This window comes from Anarhichas minor, unplaced genomic scaffold, assembly GCF_050575085.1.
Source record: "Anarhichas minor isolate MPS153535 unplaced genomic scaffold, ASM5057508v1 ptg000074l, whole genome shotgun sequence".
NCBI lineage: Eukaryota > Metazoa > Chordata > Actinopteri > Perciformes > Anarhichadidae > Anarhichas > Anarhichas minor.
Genome location: NW_027466520.1, coordinates 7,015,799 through 7,035,977, shown reverse-complemented (window position 1 = coordinate 7,035,977; position 20,179 = coordinate 7,015,799). Strand labels below are relative to the sequence as shown.

The 20,179-nt window shown below is 41.5% G+C and overlaps 3 protein-coding genes across 8 annotated transcripts; all 3 read right to left on the bottom strand.

The window, feature by feature from the left end:
- Nucleotides 1-346: 346 nt before the first annotated feature.
- klhl40b (kelch-like family member 40b) lies at nucleotides 347-3,599 on the bottom strand. The gene is made up of 6 exons (XM_076080411.1): nucleotides 2,405-3,599; nucleotides 1,885-2,045; nucleotides 1,693-1,800; nucleotides 1,355-1,540; nucleotides 829-978; nucleotides 347-538 (listed from the first exon to the last, which is right to left on the bottom strand). The coding sequence occupies exons 1-6, from the start codon at nucleotides 3,524-3,526 to the stop codon at nucleotides 427-429; spliced, it is 1,839 nt and encodes a 612-aa protein (XP_075936526.1). The 5' UTR covers nucleotides 3,527-3,599; the 3' UTR covers nucleotides 347-426.
- A 596-nt stretch (nucleotides 3,600-4,195) lies between these two features.
- hhatlb (hedgehog acyltransferase like, b) lies at nucleotides 4,196-10,089 on the bottom strand. The gene is made up of 11 exons (XM_076080412.1): nucleotides 9,908-10,089; nucleotides 8,193-8,260; nucleotides 8,002-8,115; nucleotides 6,683-6,877; nucleotides 6,381-6,590; nucleotides 6,014-6,185; nucleotides 5,766-5,910; nucleotides 5,639-5,674; nucleotides 5,359-5,560; nucleotides 5,130-5,271; nucleotides 4,196-5,037 (listed from the first exon to the last, which is right to left on the bottom strand). Exons 1-11 carry the CDS (start codon nucleotides 10,059-10,061, stop codon nucleotides 4,838-4,840), a joined length of 1,638 nt encoding a protein of 545 aa, XP_075936527.1. The 5' UTR covers nucleotides 10,062-10,089; the 3' UTR covers nucleotides 4,196-4,837.
- A 2,759-nt stretch (nucleotides 10,090-12,848) lies between these two features.
- On the bottom strand, nucleotides 12,849-19,807 carry LOC142937723 (glycine--tRNA ligase-like). Of its 6 annotated transcripts, none has more exons than XM_076080782.1 (14): nucleotides 18,345-19,807; nucleotides 17,996-18,093; nucleotides 17,240-17,316; nucleotides 16,957-17,102; nucleotides 16,716-16,865; nucleotides 16,473-16,635; nucleotides 16,113-16,277; nucleotides 15,924-16,030; nucleotides 14,759-14,905; nucleotides 14,566-14,651; nucleotides 14,364-14,473; nucleotides 14,187-14,280; nucleotides 13,495-13,685; nucleotides 12,849-13,377 (listed from the first exon to the last, which is right to left on the bottom strand). In XM_076080782.1, exons 3-14 carry the CDS (start codon nucleotides 17,297-17,299, stop codon nucleotides 13,264-13,266), a joined length of 1,533 nt encoding a protein of 510 aa, XP_075936897.1. In that variant the 5' UTR covers nucleotides 17,300-17,316; nucleotides 17,996-18,093; nucleotides 18,345-19,807; the 3' UTR covers nucleotides 12,849-13,263. The 6 variants fall into 6 exon arrangements, with proteins under 6 accessions (XP_075936897.1, XP_075936898.1, XP_075936899.1 ...); XM_076080783.1 differs by having other exon boundaries at nucleotides 17,996-18,088; XM_076080784.1 differs by having other exon boundaries at nucleotides 17,996-18,045.
- Nucleotides 19,808-20,179: the final 372 nt, after the last annotated feature.

The window sequence follows — 20,179 nt, the reverse complement described above, 5'->3', positions numbered from 1 at the left end:
AATTGTTTTTTATAACTGCATCACGTTCCAGTCAACTCTCTAAAGGCTCTTACATTCTGACTTTGCTACCATCTGTTGAGAAATGCACAACGTCTTGCCAACACATTTTCCATGCTTGTCACGTATGTTTTTGGTGTTGGATACTTGCAGTTTATTCCATTACAGTGCAAAACATGTCAACAGGTTACAGATTGTTTACGGTTTTACAATCTCAATCAGATTAAAATCACTTAAACACAATGTGAAAATGGCTTCAATCCAAAAACAAAATTGTGCATGAGCTAGAAGTACAATCAGCTACATCATCAGAACTGCTATACTGTAGCAGAGGGTAAAATAAAACAAACTGAACACCACAGTGAGCTCTACAAATGCAAGATGTCACTGTGCACTGATCTCTGTTAACAAGCAGGGACCAGAGGGGGTTTACATCTTGGTGAGATGCAGGGTGTTGAGGCGGACCGCCAGAATAGTGGCCCCTGAAGCGTACTGGATCTCTTTGAGGATCCCCTTCCACGTCCTGTCCGTCTCATCAAACCTGAGGAGGTTAACAGACTCTAAGGTAAATCTTAGGCACACACTGAAAAACTAGCACTCAACAGTGCTGGTAATGTTTTTATACATCATGAATCACAACACACACATTTTGGCTAAATTAACAGCACAGCGCAAATGGTTAAAATGAATTATTGAGATGATTAGTGAGACTTCCTGTTTTACTTTCTCTTAAAAAGGTGGTCCAATGTGACACAGTGCAATTTCATCGAATCACATCTAAAAAGAAAACTACCAAGCGCTTGATGAATTAATGAATCTGTTATGACCCACCTCCAGATGTCGTTCATCTCTTTGGGAACAATCTCTTCGCTGTCCTCCAAAGGCATCATGGCAAAACCTGCTACAGCATACAGCAAGCCAGCCAAAGACACCAGGTTTAGAGAGCTACGCTCCTGGGGAAACACTTCAAAGTCTGACCACCTGAAAAATGTAAACGCACAGTTCAGTAACGGTACACCTCTAGAGGGCTCAAGAAGCTTCACTGGGAAATTGATATTTTTAACCAGAATTTAACCTTTTTAAGTGTTGTTGCAGAGAAAAGCAACAAGTGAACGGCAGTTTTATTCAGTAAAAGCAATTTGAAAATGCATTAACCCAGTGAACCAAACACTATCTCTTCAGTGTGATTTCCTCTTTCTGCAAAGTGCACAAACAAACAGCACAGTACATCACATTTGTAATTTCAGGGTCCCCCTGGTAACTTAATGCCACAGGCAGTTTGCTGTGGGGCCAGCAACTGTGTGTGGCACCCACATCGACTTTTGCCAGCCTGACTCACTGATTTCGAGGAACTCACTTGTTCGTAGCGATGTCGTACACCTCCACAGTGTTTGTCAGCCCGGTGTCGGTGACTCCTGCCGCCACATATATTTTGTCTTTATGAACAGTGGCTCCAAATAAAGAACGTGCAACCTTCATGGGAGCGAGCTCCTTCCACTCAAATCTCCTGGCGTCATATGCACACATCTTCTTCAGGCAGCTCCTTTTCACAAGTGAGACAAAGAACATAGTGCATGTCTCTTTATATGATTTCTATTAAGAAACATATTCCTACTCCATGTGTTACAGGATTAATGAATACAGCCTTCGCACTCGCCGATGAATATTAATATTTTGATCCCACTTAATACTCACTTGTTGTCTCCCTTTCCCCCAATCACATACACAACATCATTGTGGGATATGGTTGCATGTCCGTAGACCGGGTAAGGAAGTTGCTCTGATTCACCCCATTTAAAAGATCTGTAAAGGTGTAAATTTATTAGGATTCATTCCGGAGAACAGCAATCCGTTCAATGATTTACATTAACTTTGACTTGTACTCACTGTCTGTCGTAGACCAAAACCGAGTCCAGCGTCTGCTCCTGCTCCTTCAGTTCCCTCCCTCCCAATACAAAGATGGAGTTCTCAGCCTCACCCAGCCCAAACAGGAAGCGGGGAGACGGGAGGGGAGGCATCCCCAGCCAATCAGCAGTGCCTGGGTCATACTGAGGTCAAACATTTGCGAATGGGGTTACGTTTACACCATCTGAAGTAGACATGCTGTAGCACATGCAGACGGACACTCTACATGTGCAAAACTGCAGGTAGATGTACTCTTAACATCCCTTATTTATTTCCCCTTATGTAGATGCATGAGTAAGGCTGGAAAATCATCTTTTTCAGAATTCACCCTGACATATTTACTGTCTTTGGAAACTTGATCACTATTAGAATGTAAAAGACAGTTTTGTGGATTTAAACACAACCACCAGTGGAGAAGTGGTTTTAAAAAGGTTTAATACAAATATGGCACATCATCAGCAGGTAGCAACAGAGGTAAAATATGTATTACTCCTTTTCCTACCTGTAGGAAATAAGCGCACAGTGGATCTTCTTTGTTCTGTTCGTCAAAGAATAATCCTCCTGCAGCAAAGATCTGGTTCTCCTTGGTGACCAGGCTGGTGTGGTTCTTGGGAATCTGTGTGGAAAGTGATGCTAAGAAGCAGTCGTTCCCAGTCGGATCGTAGGCCACAGCACCTGCCTCATTCACCATCAGTATCAGGTTCCTGACAAACATGCCAAATCGCAGGTTATCATTCAGGATGCCTGGTAGAAGACCTTCCTCTTCCTCTTTATCCTCATTATCCCCATCTCCCTCTGCTCCTCCGTCCTCCTTTTTGCTTTTTTTAACCTCCGGCATTTTCCCGGCATGAGCGTCCCTGATCAGCTGGAGTTTCTGCTGCAGCTCGGGATTAAAGGAGATCAGTTTGTGTTTCTCCACCTTTTCTTTCAGGTAATCCTCCTTTACCAGACGCAAACGAACGCAATCCAGCAAACCTGGCAGATCTTTCTCTCTGCCCTCAGTGTCCCGGGACATCCAGTTCATCAAAGCCTCGAACACGGCCTCCTCTGTCTCTACGTTCAGATTGTCGTTTGCTAAAATGGCTGCCAACTCGCTGGGGAGCAGCTGGAAGAACTCCTCATCTCTGGAGATGAGCTGAAAGCGCTCGCAGGCGTAGTTTCGGGCAGAGACGGCCAACCTTGGACAGTCCAGCATCAGGCCGAGCCTGAAGATAGCCAGACAGTTGCTGAGGCTCAGGCGCTTCTGTAGGAAAGACACACAAACAGTAAAAATTGAAGGGATCTGGTACACATTAGCCACGGCGAAGATGTCCTGGACGTTCTGCTCCGTCACGTTGATTTTGGAGGTGTACAGGTACTTGAGGATCAGCCCCATGACGCCAGGCTCTACATCCTCCAAGACAATCTCTTTCTTCTTGCTCTCCTCCAGGTCGGACAGAAAGATGGTGCGGAAGTAAGAGCTGCAGGCGCACAGGACCAGCCGGTGGCAGGGGAACTCCTTGTCTTTGATTTTCAGCACACAGTCAACCAGCTTGTCGTTCTCCAGCAGCTCGAACAGGCCGTCCTGGAGCAACGTCTGCTGGTACATCCTGGGTTCGTCCATGGGGTCTATCGGCAGAGCCATCGTTCCTGGCAGGGAGAGTTTGAGGAGCCTTTTAGGGGCTTCAAATCAAACAAAATGGATCTTCTTTATAGCAGAATTTTAGTTTCTAGCCTTGAAAGAGGATTCAGAGGCACAGTCAGTCTGCTATTAGCAGCTGAACCCAGGGACGGCCCACTCCTTCAGCTGTTCTGACCCTTCAACTGAGCTCCAACTGGTAGGTTATTTATAGTCCGGGTGCTCGGTGTGGAGCTATGGGCCTCGTTCTGGAACATGAAATGCAATATCCACGCTTCAATCCCCTGTCCCACCTCCAACCCCACCCCTACCCGCTCCCCAGGAACATCCACCCACTCTCAAGACAGCTGACAGCATTGCTTCATGGGAAATATGTCCATCCTGAGTCACGGGTGGATCTGGAGTAGATGTGTTAAGAGGCTGCCCCCTGTGGACTCTGTGACTGAGTCATTATTGCAATACTACCAACATTTTCTAGGTTGCCAAAGCCTGATATATCTTTCTCCTTTGTGCCCAGTTTATTTTGTTTATTTTCATAAATGCCACATATAGCGCTCTGCGGCCGGAAATACTCACCAGCTCACCAAATGTGTATTCATCCGCAGCTTAAAATAGTCTCCAACAAAGACCATTTATAGACTGTTGAAGGGAATTAAGCCTTTTTCAAATGACAATATATATTCAATGTAGATATGTTTTTACAATACATGTTTATATACAAGGCATTTTAGACATACATTAGCTGTTGCAAAAATCAAAAGTTAACCCTTGTTTAATCGTCAGTAAATATCTTTTATCACTTGTTCAGGTCCAGTGATTCACTGCAGGTGTGACCAGAGTTTAAAGTGTTTCCAGTGTGGAGGCATCAAACAGAAATAAAACTGCCAACTGCTGATGTAACGCTACAGAAATACATTTCCAAGCCTAATGACAAGACTCAACACTGACTCGCGTACTGGAAAAAAGCACCCTTCTCTCATTCATATTTAAACAGCTCCATCAGAAGGGAAACTCTCCATGCAGACACAACATATTTGAACGAATCTTTTCAGTTTATTTCTTGCATTGATGACAAAGGTTTCAGTTTTGACACTCCTTCAGTGTTGTTACACTTATTCTTGTTCATTTTCAGTGGCTACTTGACATTATACTATTATATCATATTTAAGTTAGTGTCTTAAACAGTTAAATGGTGGTAAACGTATTTACAGTTAATACTGAGCATCAATTCACAATTCATGGTTTAAAAATGTTGACAACCAATCATACTCTTGGCTGTTTACATCCTTCGCTATTAGTGAAGCCAACATCAAACATCTACTCTGCTTTTTCCTTGCTGGGATCTGCGACTGGTTGAGCAGCAGTGGGTGCAGCTGCAGCAGTGGCGGCGCTCTGAGGGGGAGCAGGAGGAAGAGGATCGGGATCATCGATAAGGGCCTGCTTCCTCTCTCTCTCCTTAATCACTTGAATCAGGCAGTAGGTCACAAACATGACGATGATGGTGGTTATAGGGAAGCCTGGGAAAGTTAAAAAAAACAAAAACCTGTCAATAGGGTTGAACCACATTTCATACCCTCTTTTCAAAATGAAAAAAAAAAACCTAAGTCACCTTTAAGAAGCAGCCGCTTTGCGACCAACTTGGCAAAGTCCAAACTGTTCAAGGCCAGGATGTTGTATAACACAATGGTCCAGAAGTTCAAAGTATTGAAGATGGCTCTGATCCGGCGGGATGTTGCTTCTGGCATGGCCATCTGTAAATTAAACATTATTTATAAACAGAAAAGCATTTTGTGTCAGCAGCCGAACTGAAATGTTAAAGCCAACCTCAGCTTACTAACCTCAAACGAAGCAAAAGGCTCCATGGAGAAGAACTTGGCGGTCCACAGCTCAAAGTTGAGGCCGAAACAGTTAAAGAAAGCCCAGACCAGCACCGCCTCGCAGGGTCCCAGCCACAGGATGGTGACGCCGAAGGTGCACAGTGTAGCCACCAGCTCCTGCACCACATTCTCATGTTTTCCACCCAGGTAATCGTACACGTACCTGTGGATAATGAGTCAGCATCAGGACCTCTAAATGTGTCAATATCAATACGATTTTAATTCAATTTATTGATCTCACTTGCACAGCCACTCGTTGATCCCTCTGTCAAAATGACTGTGAAAGACAAAAAAAACAAAAACAGGATTAGATTTACAGATTTGTACTTTGTAATGAGCCAGATGTGATCTGTGTGAACTCAACGCACGTTTCAGCAAACACGTAGAGCATAGTGATGCATTTTGGTGGCTTGGGAGGGTCCAGATGATCCAGTCTGGACACTGTGTTGATGACTCCAAACATGACGGCGGCTTTTACCCAGTCGTACACCAGGTTAAAGTAAGCTAGGCCCACTGGAAACAATGCAATTATTAGCTATGCAGTCAATGTATTGTCACACATTAACATGCCACAGCATTAAGTCAGATCGTTACATTTCGGGGAGGTGGCACAGACCTAGAGCCCAGTCAGAGGCATGCTTCAGCAGCCTCAGGTCGGTGGGGATGGTGAGGATGTACAGGAAATGGAAGAGGACGTCCACTACAATGATGGCTCCCAGGTGAATCAGGCCCTGCAGACTGATGTTCCACATCTCCAGCTCTTTCCTGGTCAGGTCGGACTTGTTGGCCTGCAGGGGGCAGCAGACGCATGTCACAAAGCCAGAGACCTCCACGCTGCTTTGCTACAGCTAAGTAAAGGCATCCTCTGTGACTGTGGCCCTCAGTGGGCCCCCCCCCCCTCACAAAATGATATTCATGTTTTTAGATGTTTCTCTGATTTTGATCACTTCCTGTGAGTTATTGGAAGGTTTTACTTAACTTACCTGAATATGAAACTTATCAAAGGTCATGATGGGCCCGAAATAGAAGAAGGGGAGGTAGAAGTTGTACTTGAGCAGCTCCAGGATGTTGTAGTTTCCATCTTTCCTCTCGCAGTTCTCCAGAGCAAAGCTCATACAGCGCATGATAGTAAACCCACAACCTCCATAGAAGAGAACATGACGCAGCTCAAAGTCACCCTCCACAAAGCCCGTCTACATGGAGGAGAAACCGGAGAAATAAAGCGGGAAACCATTAATATTAATTGAGTTTGTAATGTAACTTCTGTTAAGTGCCAGCAGTTTACCTGCCAGGACACGAAGGGTTCGCACTTGAACGTAGCGAGGGTGCAAAGACCGGTGACGAAGCAGAGCCAGCGGACTTTCACCAAGGAGATGCTGTAGAGCAGAATGCAGTGGGACAGGATGAGGGTGACGTAGGTCCAGCCCATACTGGTCCACACGGCCAGCAACCCATACACCATGTAGACCAGGGACCTGTACTGTGGGACAGAAATGTAGTGTCACCACCAGTGATGGAATGTAACTATGACAAATTCAATGTAATTGTACTTTAATTGAGTATTTCCATGTTATGCTTATCTAGACTTGTGCTTCTCTGAGGCAAATATTGTCTACATTTAACTGACAGCTGTAGTTACTGTTAAAATTACAATGTCTTATATGTTGCATGTCCAATAAAAACCATGTATATCAGAATTTGGGGATTTAGACTTTTTTCTGATAAACTGAAAGATTAAGGGTTCCTTTATGGGTAAAGAAAATCCTCGTACTTCATAAGCTAAATAAACTCTACAAAACAAACAACCTTTTCAGAGATATACATTAATGTAGCCGCAATATTAATCCAAAAACCTCATATACACAATAGTAAAACACTGACCGGGAACATTTCACTGCCGAAGTACTTTTACTTTTGATACTTTAAGTAAGATTTACTGATTGTTTTTTCATACTGCAGTATACTTTTACTTAAGTAAAGGCTCTAAATACTTCTTCCATCAACTGGTTGCATTAATTACACAGTAAAGTCATCTTTTAAATGCTAGACACCAAAAAAAAAAGTATTAATATTTCCTCTAAATGTATTTTCTCGAATGATGCAGCTCACATCTGGCTTTAGATTTACAAGCTGAAAATATAAATTGCTCCAGAAATATCCAGATAATAAAGTCTCTTTACAGTCAGTTGATAAGTGAGAAACTGATTATCAAAAAAAAGTTTAGACAAAGCAATAAATATTATAAAATCTACACTTAAGGAAAGACTTTCACCGTGAGACTCTGCAGTGCTGTTAACCAAACAAACTGCCATAATATAGAGCTACATTTCTATTTCTATTCTTTCCACCTGGTCCCATTCATCATCAGCTGTTCAGCTAATAAAAAGTGACTGTGCAATGTGGTAAAAATAAATCGTGACAAAGAAGATTTCAAATGTCACAAAGCGTTCTTAATAACACGACACAGTGAGAGATGAACCTGAGTGTTTCTTTCACCTCATTTCAAAGCGACTCATTTGCTTGGATCATTAAACCCGAGTCCTTTACTTCCTCTACTACACTCTTCTTCAATCAGTTAGTCAATCAGTCAGTCGGGAGAAGCACCTGTGGAGCCAACATGGAGCAGATCTTGGCGAACAGCACATGGCCAGAGAGGGCAAACAGGATGTGTGCTCTGAAGGTGGAAAACCACATCATCCACTCAAAATCAGCCGTATCCTGTAGATCAATGAAAGAATTAAAAGTGAGAAACATCTTCACATCAATGACAAGGTTAATTATCAATGTGGTCTCACCATTTTCCTCCCAAAGTAGTACCATCCTGGCTTCACGCTGGTTTTGAACGTTTTTCTGTTTGCACTGGCTGAAAATAGGATAGAAATAAAAATCTATTGTGAATTTAAAAAATACAAAGAAATTTAAAGAGAGAAAGCTTTATATGAGTATATCTCACATCAACACACATTTTCTATCATGTACTTTGTTGTCCTTGAATGCAGAAGTGAAACTTTTGTTCCAAGTGAACACAAGTCCTATTTTCCTCTTGTGCTCTGTGGTATTAATACCGACACCTGATCTCCTCTGCGTGGTCTGCATAGCACCGACTCTTCACCCTCACACGGGGACACTGCCCGTGTACTGTAAGTATACTGCACATTGTGTTGTCTGTGTGGGACCGCTCTACACAAAGCTAAACTCATGCCTCAACATCAGGTTTACAGTCCAGACTCATTTATTGGGCAAACAAGAGCCCTGATTTCTTTAAAATATAAGATTTGAGAAGTTGATGCATGTTTTTTTGTTTGCACATCTGCATGGGAGTATGTGTGTGAATGCAGAAAGTAACTAATTACAAGTTATTTTATTTGAGCAGCCTTTTGTATATCATTGGTTTGCACTCATATACATTTGTTGCACTTTTCTACCAATGGAAAGTTAGTCAGCATAATCATTTAAGTTTATTTTTCTGTGTCATTATCTTTAATTTTCACATCTTTGAAATGTGACTCATTGTATTGTAAAACATGCTAGTTTTGTTGCACCGGTTACAGATTTATCATCTTCATTAGTAAATAAACTCCATGTTTATTAGTAGGCTGCATAGACCTGCCCAACTTGAGCAGAGGTCTAATCAGCCAGAATCATCAAACACCCGTGTCAGTGTGCAGGGCTCTGCAGTGTGTGGCACGGGCCTGAAGTCCATTTGCTCCTATTGTTATTGTTTTTTAAACGGTTCACAGATACATGGTTTGATTTTCTCAAAAAATGCCCAGTCATTTCTGAAAATGTCTCTAACAGGAATAAATACTGCATTTGCTGGGGACTATTTTAAGCTGTGGATGGATACACATTTTACAGAACATGTATGTGGGAATCACTTCTAAATAAACTACCTGTTCATTATGATGAAAAAAAGTGTTGCTTCACTGAACAATGGAGCTCTACTGCACAGAGGGATAAGCAAGATCAGGCTTTGTGCCCATGTGTGAAACAAGAAGTCAGCGTTGATTTATTTGTCACTTAACTGCCGTACTGAACACCACTTCCATAGTTATTTATACCCAATACATGATCTTTCATAAACCTGATGAAGTCAGGTTTTTTTGCAGATCTTTTCCTGAACCTAACTAAGTCATTTTGAAAACACTGTATGCGTGTGGAAAATTGACACATGATGCTGGACTTTCACAGGAAAAAGCAAGAACAATTTGTAACTTTTTCGTACGGTATATGAACCGTTGTATAAGGATATTCACAATGAGTCATTGTTTTGTGTCTTTTCTTGGAAAGACAATAAGAAAATCTAGACTATCACCAGACTTACCCTTTAGTTTAAGTACTTTTCAAAAGATTTAATTTAGCACTTTTATGTATGCGAGTAGATTACAACACAGGTGATAGTGTTCATGTCAAACCGTGTCAGGGTCATATACATTAGCAGAGTATGAACTGTACTTCACAAGAAGGATATTCTACTACTCTTTCTGCATGTGTACTGTCTCATACTCACAACTGGACAGGTCAAAGATCCAGCTGGAAGCCCAGAACATGGCCAGACAAAGCACCGTGTTGTAGAAGTAGATCTCATATTTGGGAAGTGCAGTTTTGATCCCCATGGTGACACAGACGGAAAGAGCTCCGGAGGCTCCTGAACACACCGACATCAGACCAGTCAACACTTTATCTGCACGACTAAACCAGGTTTTACTTCTGAAGTGACATCGCATTGTATTACAGCTTGTGGGGGCTTCTTTATCTCGTACAAACAAAAAAACTGATGTCTGAAATGATGGTTATCACCGTCTCAGCCTCGTCATACTCACCGTACAGGAGGGAGGACACATTATACAGCTGTGAGGTTAAAACTAAAATGGAAAGTGCAAAAATGCCACTTCACTGTTTATATGAGAGACATCTTGTCACGCATTCCCTTTCATATTAGTTTGTTTTCATCCTGCCTGCCTGTCTAATTAACTCTCCTGTTATTTCAGGTCCTGCCATTCACCCCCTATCATCACCTATTCCCCTCACCTGGTCCTCCACGCCCATCTCACCTGCAGCCCATTCCCTCATTAGTCACTCACTATTTAGGTCCACTCACTTGCACTTGTTCCCTGCCAGATTGTCTTGTGTGTCTCAGCAATGCTCTCCAGCGTTATAGATATAGTATTGTTCTGATCTGCCTGTTCTGACCCTGCCTGCCTGTTTTCTCGACTTTGGACTCTGGCCCCTTATTGGATTTGTTCGCCTTTTGGACTGACCTCCCGGTGTTGACCCTGCCTTTACCAAGTAAAGAAATCTATACTTGTATTCTGTCTCTGAGACGTGCTTTTGGGTTCCTGTACCTGTAATCCTTACACATCTATTCCAACTGCAACTAAAAATAGACTTCTCAGCTTGTCAATCATTCTTGATTTAGGTCACTGTCATGTGAAAAGTATACTGTATTAGCCGTAGAGGTGGAAAGTAAGTATTTTACTTCCTGTATCATAAGTACTGCACTACAGGAACTTTACTTAAGTACTTCCTTTCTGTAACGATTTACTTTTACTCCACGGGGAAATTTTGTATTTGTGTTTTGCACTTACTGTAATGTTATTTGTACAGCACTGTTCTTAACAATGTTACAAATCAAAGACTAGAAAATAAGATGTAGATAAATAAAAATGTATTAATTGCAATGAAATAAAATTCACATAAAGACAAAAGCTTTTAAAATGTAGGATTAGACCTATTACCAGATGTGGAAGAGTATTCAGAACCTTTACTTGCATAAAAGTAGCAACACAGTAAAAATATTCTTTCAAAAAAATCATCCACATACTGAAGTAGAAGTACTGAAGTATTGGCATCAAAAGTATTCTGTGGAAGTATTGCACAGATTGGCCCCTGTCAGTATTAGGCTGATTATCATTGTATTGGTTCTTTATTATAGGTCAATGTTGAGCTAATTGTATCCGCTTTATAAACTGTTGGGTACTTTAAATCAATAACTGTCACATTTTATAAAATGTAAGTTTTGAATGTAAAAATCTTTTTCCTGCAAAGTAACTACTTACTATCTTTGTCAAATAAACACAGTAAAGTTAAAAAGTACAATATTTCCATCATGGTATGTAGTGGAGTAGAAGAATAAAATGGAAAAAGTAAAGTTCATTAAAGTGTATCCAGCACTGCACTCGAGTAAAGGATTTGCACAAATCTGCTACTTCTTCATGCTATGCCAAATATAAATATGATTATCAAGCTTTATGCTGGTGTCTCTCCTGTATCATAAGAAGCTGTTTTCTTATATCAGAGAAAGGTAAAATAATGCAATGTGGCTCGTGTTAAATTATAGTTTCAAAGCAACCATCAATTAGGAATTTAAACTTACAGTGATTATCAGGTAAAATAAACAGTGGAGGGCGACTGGCCAACTTTCCACTGATTAACTCAGAGACATCAACAAAGTATCCTGCAGCTGTCTATTTTTAACCAAACAGCTTCTCTGGAATGAAGTTCTTCATTTAGTTATTTTGCATTATAACGCTGTATTGCTTTGTAATGCAGAAAACACATTCAAAATCAGGTCTAACATTGCCCGCATGTATATATTTTTAACTCTTAAAACCTCTGGCGGTTCTCTCCTCACAATGTAGGCTGTTTAAACGCCACACGGTCACGCTCTCCAGTTTGTCCTCCGCAGCACCTGTTGTGATACTGACCTTGAACGCAGCAGTTGCGAGCCTAAAGGAGTTGCTATAACAACACACTTTACCCGAATTGTTCAAGAGGAGAAAAAAAAAAAAAAAAAATGCAGATTAAATTATCATATTCCAAACAAAAGAAAGAAGGCATGTAAGAAAATGTTAACTATTTCATCTGCTCAGGGTGGGCTGTGGGTCCCTCTGACTCCCTGAGTGGGAGCTGCCACTGGTTAAAGGTGACATGATGTATTTATACTTTGACCACTGACAGAGGGGGCGGAACATGAGGGCTGCTCACACACTAAGCCACAACATTAAGAGTCTATTAGGTGTTTTAAGTTCCCCTACCGCCGACAGTACTTCCCTAACCGATGCAGCCGAGGGTTAATCTACCTCAACCCACTTAGTGCAGCTACATTAGCTCTATTAATAGGGTGTCTTCATTATGATGAATCACATGTAGCACTGTATCATTATATACAAATTAGCGTTACTATGAAATTGTTGCATTGGATTTTTTTTTTAAAACGTTACATTACTTTACAAGCCCTCTTGTCTCTTGCTGGTTTGTTCCTGGTTGCGAGATCTGTTTTGGGAGGGTCTAAGCCTGTTGCAATTTTGAGCTGTGCCAAACATCCGTGCCTCTCACATTCTACAATGAACTGTGAAACAACACACAGTGCCGTCTAGTGACCGCAACACAAAATACAGTGCAGTGGTGTCACAGCTGGAAACATAAATAACACCCCCAAAAAATAAAAATATTGATGCAGTATGTAGTTTATTATAAAAGGTTAACAAATGTATACAGTATTAATGAAATGTATGAAAGTCAGGTCCATAACTGGCAGAATGTATGTTTTCTGCTTCTACAGTATCAGTGATACACATCCATTGGGAAATGTTGCAGCGCAGACAATACTGCTAGAAAAAGGAACGCCACAGAGGAGTGTGTTCACCCTCTAGCATGTTTGTAACTGGTGGACCTTTCCTTTAGTCTCTGTGACACGCTCTAATCTCCAGATCCTGCTGTATACTTCATATGTCTGGTCAAACTTCATCTTCCAATGAGAGAAAATAGCTTTTTCCCGTATGAAGAAATATCAAATTCATAAGCTTTCGGTTTCAAAAAATGACTTTGGTTAAAAAAGAAAGCAGTAGAGGAGTCCTTGTTTGGCTATTCTTTCTTGTTGGTCTCTTGTCCTTCAAAGACGGGGTACTTCTTCTCCACCTCGGCCCACGTCAAAGTGTCGTTAGCCAGATCTCGAACCATCCCTGGCAACTCGGCGACCTGCAATATGATTTTGTACATTAGCACAAAACAAAATCTGCAATTATGATGCTGTACACACCTTGTATTCTGTTAATCAAAACTAAAGTCATAACTAAAGTTATTGGATTGTTGTACCTCGGCCCTGATCTGCCTCATGGAGTCTCGGTCCCTCAGCGTGGCCGTGTGAGGCGTCTTGTTCACCGTGTCGAAGTCGACGGTGATGCCAAACGCCACTCCGATCTCGTCGGAGCGGGCGTAACGCCTCCCGATGGATCCTGAGGAGTCGTCCACTTTGTGGGACACGCCGTTTTTAGTCATCGCCTCGGCTTAAAGGAGAAAGACCAAAATGATTAATCAGTTTGAATAGATATGCTTCAGAAGGAAATTCAGAAACACTTAAAGTACAGGTTTTTGCATTTTAGGAAATATGCTTATTTGAGTTAGAGATGGGAAGATCGACACCCCTCTTATTAAATATGATGCTACGGCCTAAAGTTAGCTTAGCTCAGCATAAAAACTGGAGTCTCAGAGAAGTTATTGCCCACGGCCAAGAAATAGTCTGCATAAACAACGTGTTAATTAGTAAGCTTAAGAAGTGTTGGTTTGTTGCGGACAGAACAAGGCTAGCTGCTTCCCTTTGTTTTCAGTCTTTATGCTAAGCTAACTGGCTCCAACTTCATATTCAACCGACAAACGTAAGAGTTGGGTCGATCTTCTCATCTAACTCTCGACATTAAAGCAAAATAAGAGAATTTCCCAAAATGTTGAGCCATTTCTTTAAACTTCGTAAAGCTGTATTGAAATCAGAAATTTAGCATCACACTCACATAACTGGTGGACAAACGGTGTGAACTCCTGGTTGTGACTCAAAGGAAGGATGGAACATTTGTATGGAGCTACGGTGGCAGGGAAGCTGAAATACTGGAGAGAAAATAAGTTGATTTAATTGAAACAATCATATGATTCTCATTTAGATGTCATTCCTTGTTTTGATGCATTCTTACCGTCCTCTGTTCATCCCCCTGCCGGATGCGGAACGAGTGCTCGAAGATGGAGTACATGATTCTGCCGATGCCAAAGGACGGCTCGATTACATTGGGAACAATCTCCTCCACTGTGGGAAAAGAGAGACGGTTGATTTCCCACATGAACGAACTCCCTGTTCTGCTCTACAGACCTGAAAGCAGGTTTGATGTCGCCTCTTACCGTGCAGAGTTTTCTGGAACCTCTTCACACCGACCATGTCTTTGGTCAGTTTAAATGTTCTGCCTTGTGTCGCAACGCTGAACTCCCTACAGACATGAACAGAACCAAATAAACGTATAATCTAAAACACACACAAACGTAAATAAACCTTCAGAAATAGACTTCAGCAGCGATCACTGCGGTCAGAAATTACCCCTTTTCATTGAGAAGCTTCTCCTGATCACTGATGTAGCATTCGTCACAGGCAGCCAGGTACTCCAGAACCAATTTGGCATCTTTCTTATAGGCCGTTCCTATGGCTCCCTTATTGGGCTCAAACTGGACAACGTTTACCACTTTGTGTGAAGGAGTTAAGGAGCCAAACAGAGGAATCCAGCTTGCAAGCAAAATGAACAAATGAAGGTCAATGAGCTTAATAAGGAAGGTAGAAAACAGCAGAAAATGATAGTAAGTGAAGCGTGAGTTTAGAACATTTTATCACATGTATTCATTCCCAAGATCAAGAATGAATTTACATGCTTAAGTACTAATAAAGTGTTCATTTAAAGTTGGCAGCCCACTCTTTTGTCAGGTAGTTTGTTCCTTATCCCTAATAGTATTCATTTATCTGTGGCTGTCGCAGAACTGTTATCAGCTCGTCTAATCATCTCATTCAGCCTGAAAGAATCAGAAAGAAATAGTATAACGGTCCGAATGAAATGATTGGACGGCCTACCTGCCTGCCTTCGCGTCTTCTTCCTGTGTCTTCCATAAGCTGTTATCTTGACACCTGTGAGTACGAACAATAGCCATGTTCATACATATTATTTGGGGGGCAGTGGCTTTGGAGGGAGGAAGGGGCGGGCTGTCACTAGATTTAGCAACTTTAGGAGCTAGTGCTGTCGGCCACTCTCATTAAAAAAAGATGCTGGCAACACTGGGCTGCGTTATTCGTTTGGATCATTTTAGAAATCTAGCACATACTCTTGACTCTTGGTTTCTCAAGACTACCAATAGCTTTAACTAAACTTTCTCTCTTTAGCAGATGAAGATCTAGAGTCAAAATCTGCACGTACGTCATGCTGCACAGTGAAGCTCAAACATCCAAATGTTGTGATAATGAGCAGAACACATTTTTGAGAGGTTGACTTTAAAGATCCAGATTTTAAAACACTGCAGACGTTGGCGACCCCTGCTGGTAGTATCAGATAGGACACTGGACAAGGCAACAATGCATACTGCTTGTGTCCATTAATAACGTGCTCCAAAATGAGTGATGGTAGCATGCCTGTTTAGGAATACATTTAAAGCATACTACATACTGGAAAAATATATTTTATGGTTGTAAGGTTGTTGGACTGGGAGAATGGAAGGATATGGGTTCTTTCAGGGGCTTTTCAGCCACTAGAGGCACCTTGGTGGCTCTGGAGTGACACGAGAGGTCATAGCAGGAGCGGTCAGCACAGCCCACGATCTCAATCCAGCCCTGAAAGAGAGAAAAACAAACTAGTCTTGACTTACGTCCACAAACTTCTCAGTCTATGTGAACAAAAGAGAAAAAGATTTACATAGGAGGTTTTGGACTTGGCGTCCCAGCAGTCACACGCGTAGTGAGCCATCTCGTTCTCCATGTGCTGACGGAAGCGCACTTTATCTTTGGACAGCCCTGCTTTGATTAGATAGAGGTAGATTCTTCCAATGAAGTAACCCAACACTGAATTGTTGATCACTCCCTGTAGCAGAAGAAAAAACGATGATAGTCATTATTGCAACAAATGATCTATAATATTAGCTATATAATATTAAATGAGCACTATGAACATTTATAAGTGACCATTACTAACAACGTCCACATAAGACCAGGCATGTTTTCAGCACTCAGAATAAACACACTATGTATAACAATCAGTCAATAAAATGAGTCCCACCTGCTCCACAGCGTCACCCAGCCTCATGATGTGTGCAGACTGTCCGCTGGTCTGAGCCTTGGAGGAGAACAACAGGATGTCCAGGTCGGCCATGTTGGAGAACTTAGGGTGGATCTTCTCGTTCGGGTCCACAAAGTGCTCGATCTCAGCCATAGTGAACTCTCTGCAAGCAGGAGAAGTTTACATCTCACTGTGTAGTCGTTATAATTTGCAGTTGAGCCATGAAGGAGTTTCAGACTATACCTGACGCGAATCAGTCCAGAGCGAGGGGAGATCTCGTTCCTGAAGGAGTTTCCAATCTGAGCGGCAGCAAAGGGCAGCTTTCCCTGGTTAAACTCCAGCAAGCGTTTGAAGTTTAGGAACATTCCCTGAGCGGTTTCAGGCCTCAGATAGCTGCAAAGTTACACAATTAGATGCTTGCAAGTTAAATAACGGCGGATGTTTATTTCACTTGAGACAGATGATGTGTTTCACTGATCAGTACCCGGGCGTGTTCCCCCCCGGTCCGATGGACGTCTGAAACATCAGGTTGAAGGAGAGGGGAGGCGTGAGGTCATTTCCTGTGGTGGGAGACTTGACATTGTATTTCACAAAGAGGTCCGTCAGCTCCTGCTGAGTGTAGTTGTCCATCTAGAACAGAAAGCAAACAATTATAGGGTTGTTTTCCCAACCAGCAGATGTCAGTGTGTGTGTGTGTGTGTGTGTGTGTGTGTGTGTGAGAAAGAGCGTATGAGTGTGTATAGAAGACGGGTTTGTTAAGAACCCACCTGAGTGATTACGTCCTCCATCTTGGTCACTTTCTCTGCAGAGCATTTCTCATCAGACATTAGTTTTTTCAAGTGAGCTGTGAGAGGAAAAAAACATCTTATTTAGCAGCTGTTCAAACAAGTGTTTGCTTGAAAAGAGGGGATTCACACTTGTAATCACTCAAGTCTTAATTATTAGCATTTTTGCAAAAGGACAATATGGACGATGGGAAGCTCCCTGCAGACTCTTTTTTTTAAATTAAGTTTCTGGGATAATTTTTTTTTTCTTTTCACTTATTTTTATTTGTGTTCATCACTTTTTAAACTGTCCTCAGCTACTCATCTATAAGTCAGACTTATCATTTTGTCAATTTAATTAATAAAGTTTAAAGCTGCCAGAAACTCAACATTTAAATCTTAACAGGCATTTGAGTGATAATCACTCAACGTTATTGATAGACCAGTTCAAGGTTGTAAGAAATATAGTTTTGCGTTTAATACACACAATTACAGCCAAAAATAAATATTTTAATTAAAGTATGATAGTCTATTTATAAGAAAAGTAATTTCCTCTAAACTTGTTTTTGTGTATTTTCCACTGAAACTCAAGGTATGTGTGAAAGTCATTGAAAATATTTGTAATTCTATAAGTTAAAAAAAATGTCTTTATGTCACAGACATGAATGAAAAACTGTGTGAATGCCCCACATCAGCACTTTTAACTGGTTTTCTCAGCGTGTCTCTGCATGATGTGTAAATAAGTTGACTATAACTAACCTGATCAGAGTAACCACAGATGAAGAGACCGACTCCAGATTGAGGAAGTCCTGCAAAACCAGTTGACACTTGACATCCTGCTCCCTTCCTCAACTGCTCTGAGGATACGTAACCCAGGTAAAAATGTAATTCAAATGTTTAACATGCAAGTTTTAGATGAATAGAGTTTGAACAGCTCCACTGGTAATCATCTGCTCTGAGAGAGAGTCTGACCTACGGTTCATCTTCCTCTTTAGGGATGAAATCTGACACATTGTTTGAAATGCAAGGTAATATTTGAAAGCTCAGGGAAGGACTGAACTAGGTGGGACGCATTTGAATCCTCTGAATGAATGACAGACAAAGTCACCTTTGAGGAGGTGATCGGCGCGGTAGCACTCTCCGGTCATGGCATCTTTCACCATGTAGTCAGCGAATTTATCCACATGTCCCGACGTCCTGAACAGAGCCAACAGATTAACATGTGCAAACTTATACATTTGCACATTTGTACTTCGGTTTGTGCATGTTCTTGGAGTTTGTTGGCACCTACTTGAGGACAGCCTCTGGGGTCAGCATGGTCACCCCGTCGTCAGGTCCGTAAATCCTCGGAACAGGCCGCGGGGCAACAACTCAGGGGTGGCGGGGGTAGAGGCGAGGCAACGCAATCCGACTGAAAAGGCCCAGACTAGAGGTTTGAACGCGGGCGCCCGAAGACGCTCGCGCGCCTCGAAGGGTTGGATCCCACGCTCGGCTATAGACGAGACTTTTTACTAGTTTGTTCGTTGAGAAAAAGGTACTATTGGAAAAGCTGGCGTCGGTGATAACAGACGGGACTCCCGCGATGACGGGCCGGCATGCAGGCTTCATTGCGCAATGCAAAGGTGACCCAGACTTCGCAAAATGTCTACATTACCACTGGATCATTCACCAACAGGCGCTATGTGCAAAAGTAACCGGCTTTAATCATGTGATGATACAACAATATCAGAGATGTGATACCTCTGACTTTCAAATGTTGAAACAGATTTACAGAAATAAAAGTTGCATGTTTAAATATGTATGTGTAGCTATACCATCATAGTTGTGGAAATCATTATTAATAATTATTGTGAGGAATAATTAACTGACATGTGATCAAACAGTCTCTTCACATATATTATTATTATTATTAAGGTGATCTGTGCAATTTTGTTATTCAGGAAGTTTGTATCAAAAAAGTAGCCCTTCGTACTACTCGGTACCTTTGAAGTATAGCTCTCAGTTTAAAAAAGGTTGGTGACCCCTGCTTTAGAGGCTGTTGACTCTTCATAATGTTGGTCTTCTTTGTTTCTGCTTTATTGAGGAAAGACAGACAGGACTTATTGTCAGTGTATTTCCTCATTTAGTTAGTTTCTGTACGCTCCCTAATCGTTTTATAATTTCAGAAGAATGTATGAAATGTTTTTGTCCTTCAGGACACCTGTCAAGTAACTAAAGAAGAAAGTTTTTCCTGGTTTGTGTAATCAGAACTCACAACATGAGAAGATTATAGATATTTTTCCGGGTTAAGGTCTGGGTCTGGATTTATTTACCTTTTTTAATCTATTCGTCACCATTTTTTCCAGCCAAGAAAACATATATTTTCGATATCAGACAAATGCTGCAGATAAGAACCACAAGACATATATAGAGACTTTTAATGCTTTCTTTATTATTTCAATAGAAGGTTGTGCATTCAACTTGCTGCTTCCCAACAACAAATATTTTCATTGTGTTAATAAATTCAAAATCAATGTCAAATCATTTCAGGTTAAAGAAGCAGAGCACTTTAATATGAGAATGCAGCCTATTTTAACTGTTGAAACAGGTTGTTTGATCTCTTTGAAAAGGAATGAGGGGGTCTTCTTTGGTTTTGTTCTCCTGCACACCAACAACCGTAGCCTCTCCATCAGGTTTTTGGTAGAGATTCAGATGAATGTAGTCCTCTCCTCCAACATGAACCTGCAGGAAAAAGAGAGGAACATTGGACATCTGAAAGAATATATTCGATCTTGTGTTGCTGAACCCTGAGGACCTTCTACCATCAGAGGTGTGTTTATGGTTTAACTGGTGTTTACTGTCCTGCCATGAACTTGACATGATATCAGATTCAACTGGATGTCACAAATAATGTTAATTCAACCTGTATATCATACAAAGACACACATCTGAGGCTTTCATTTT

What these genes read in the sequence shown, in the direction of transcription:
- klhl40b (XM_076080411.1), bottom strand. Translation starts at nt 3,526, where the DNA reads ATGGCTCTGCCGATAGACCCCATGGACGAACCCAGGATGTACCAGCAG. An exon ending in TGTGCGCTTATTTCCTACAG is followed by an intron (nt 2,046 to 2,404) that starts GTAGGAAAAGGA and finishes GTTTGACCTCAG; the next exon opens with TATGACCCAGGCACTGCTGA. An exon ending in GTTTTGGTCTACGACAGACA is followed by an intron (nt 1,801 to 1,884) that starts GTGAGTACAAGT and finishes ACACCTTTACAG; the next exon opens with ATCTTTTAAATGGGGTGAAT.
- hhatlb (XM_076080412.1), bottom strand. Translation starts at nt 10,061, where the DNA reads ATGTCGGTGTGTTCAGGAGCCTCCGGAGCTCTTTCCGTCTGTGTCACC. An exon ending in ACTACTTTGGGAGGAAAATG is followed by an intron (nt 8,116 to 8,192) that starts GTGAGACCACAT and finishes ATTGATCTACAG; the next exon opens with GATACGGCTGATTTTGAGTG. An exon ending in CTCTACGTGTTTGCTGAAAC is followed by an intron (nt 5,675 to 5,765) that starts GTGCGTTGAGTT and finishes TGTCTTTCACAG; the next exon opens with TCATTTTGACAGAGGGATCA.
- LOC142937723 (XM_076080779.1), bottom strand. Translation starts at nt 18,474, where the DNA reads ATGTATAAGTTTGCACATGTTAATCTGTTGGCTCTGTTCAGGACGTCG. An exon ending in CGCCGATCACCTCCTCAAAG is followed by an intron (nt 17,317 to 18,344) that starts GTGACTTTGTCT and finishes TTCCTCTCACAG; the next exon opens with CTCACTTGAAAAAACTAATG. An exon ending in TGGGTGACGCTGTGGAGCAG is followed by an intron (nt 16,278 to 16,472) that starts GTGGGACTCATT and finishes CTTCTGCTACAG; the next exon opens with GGAGTGATCAACAATTCAGT.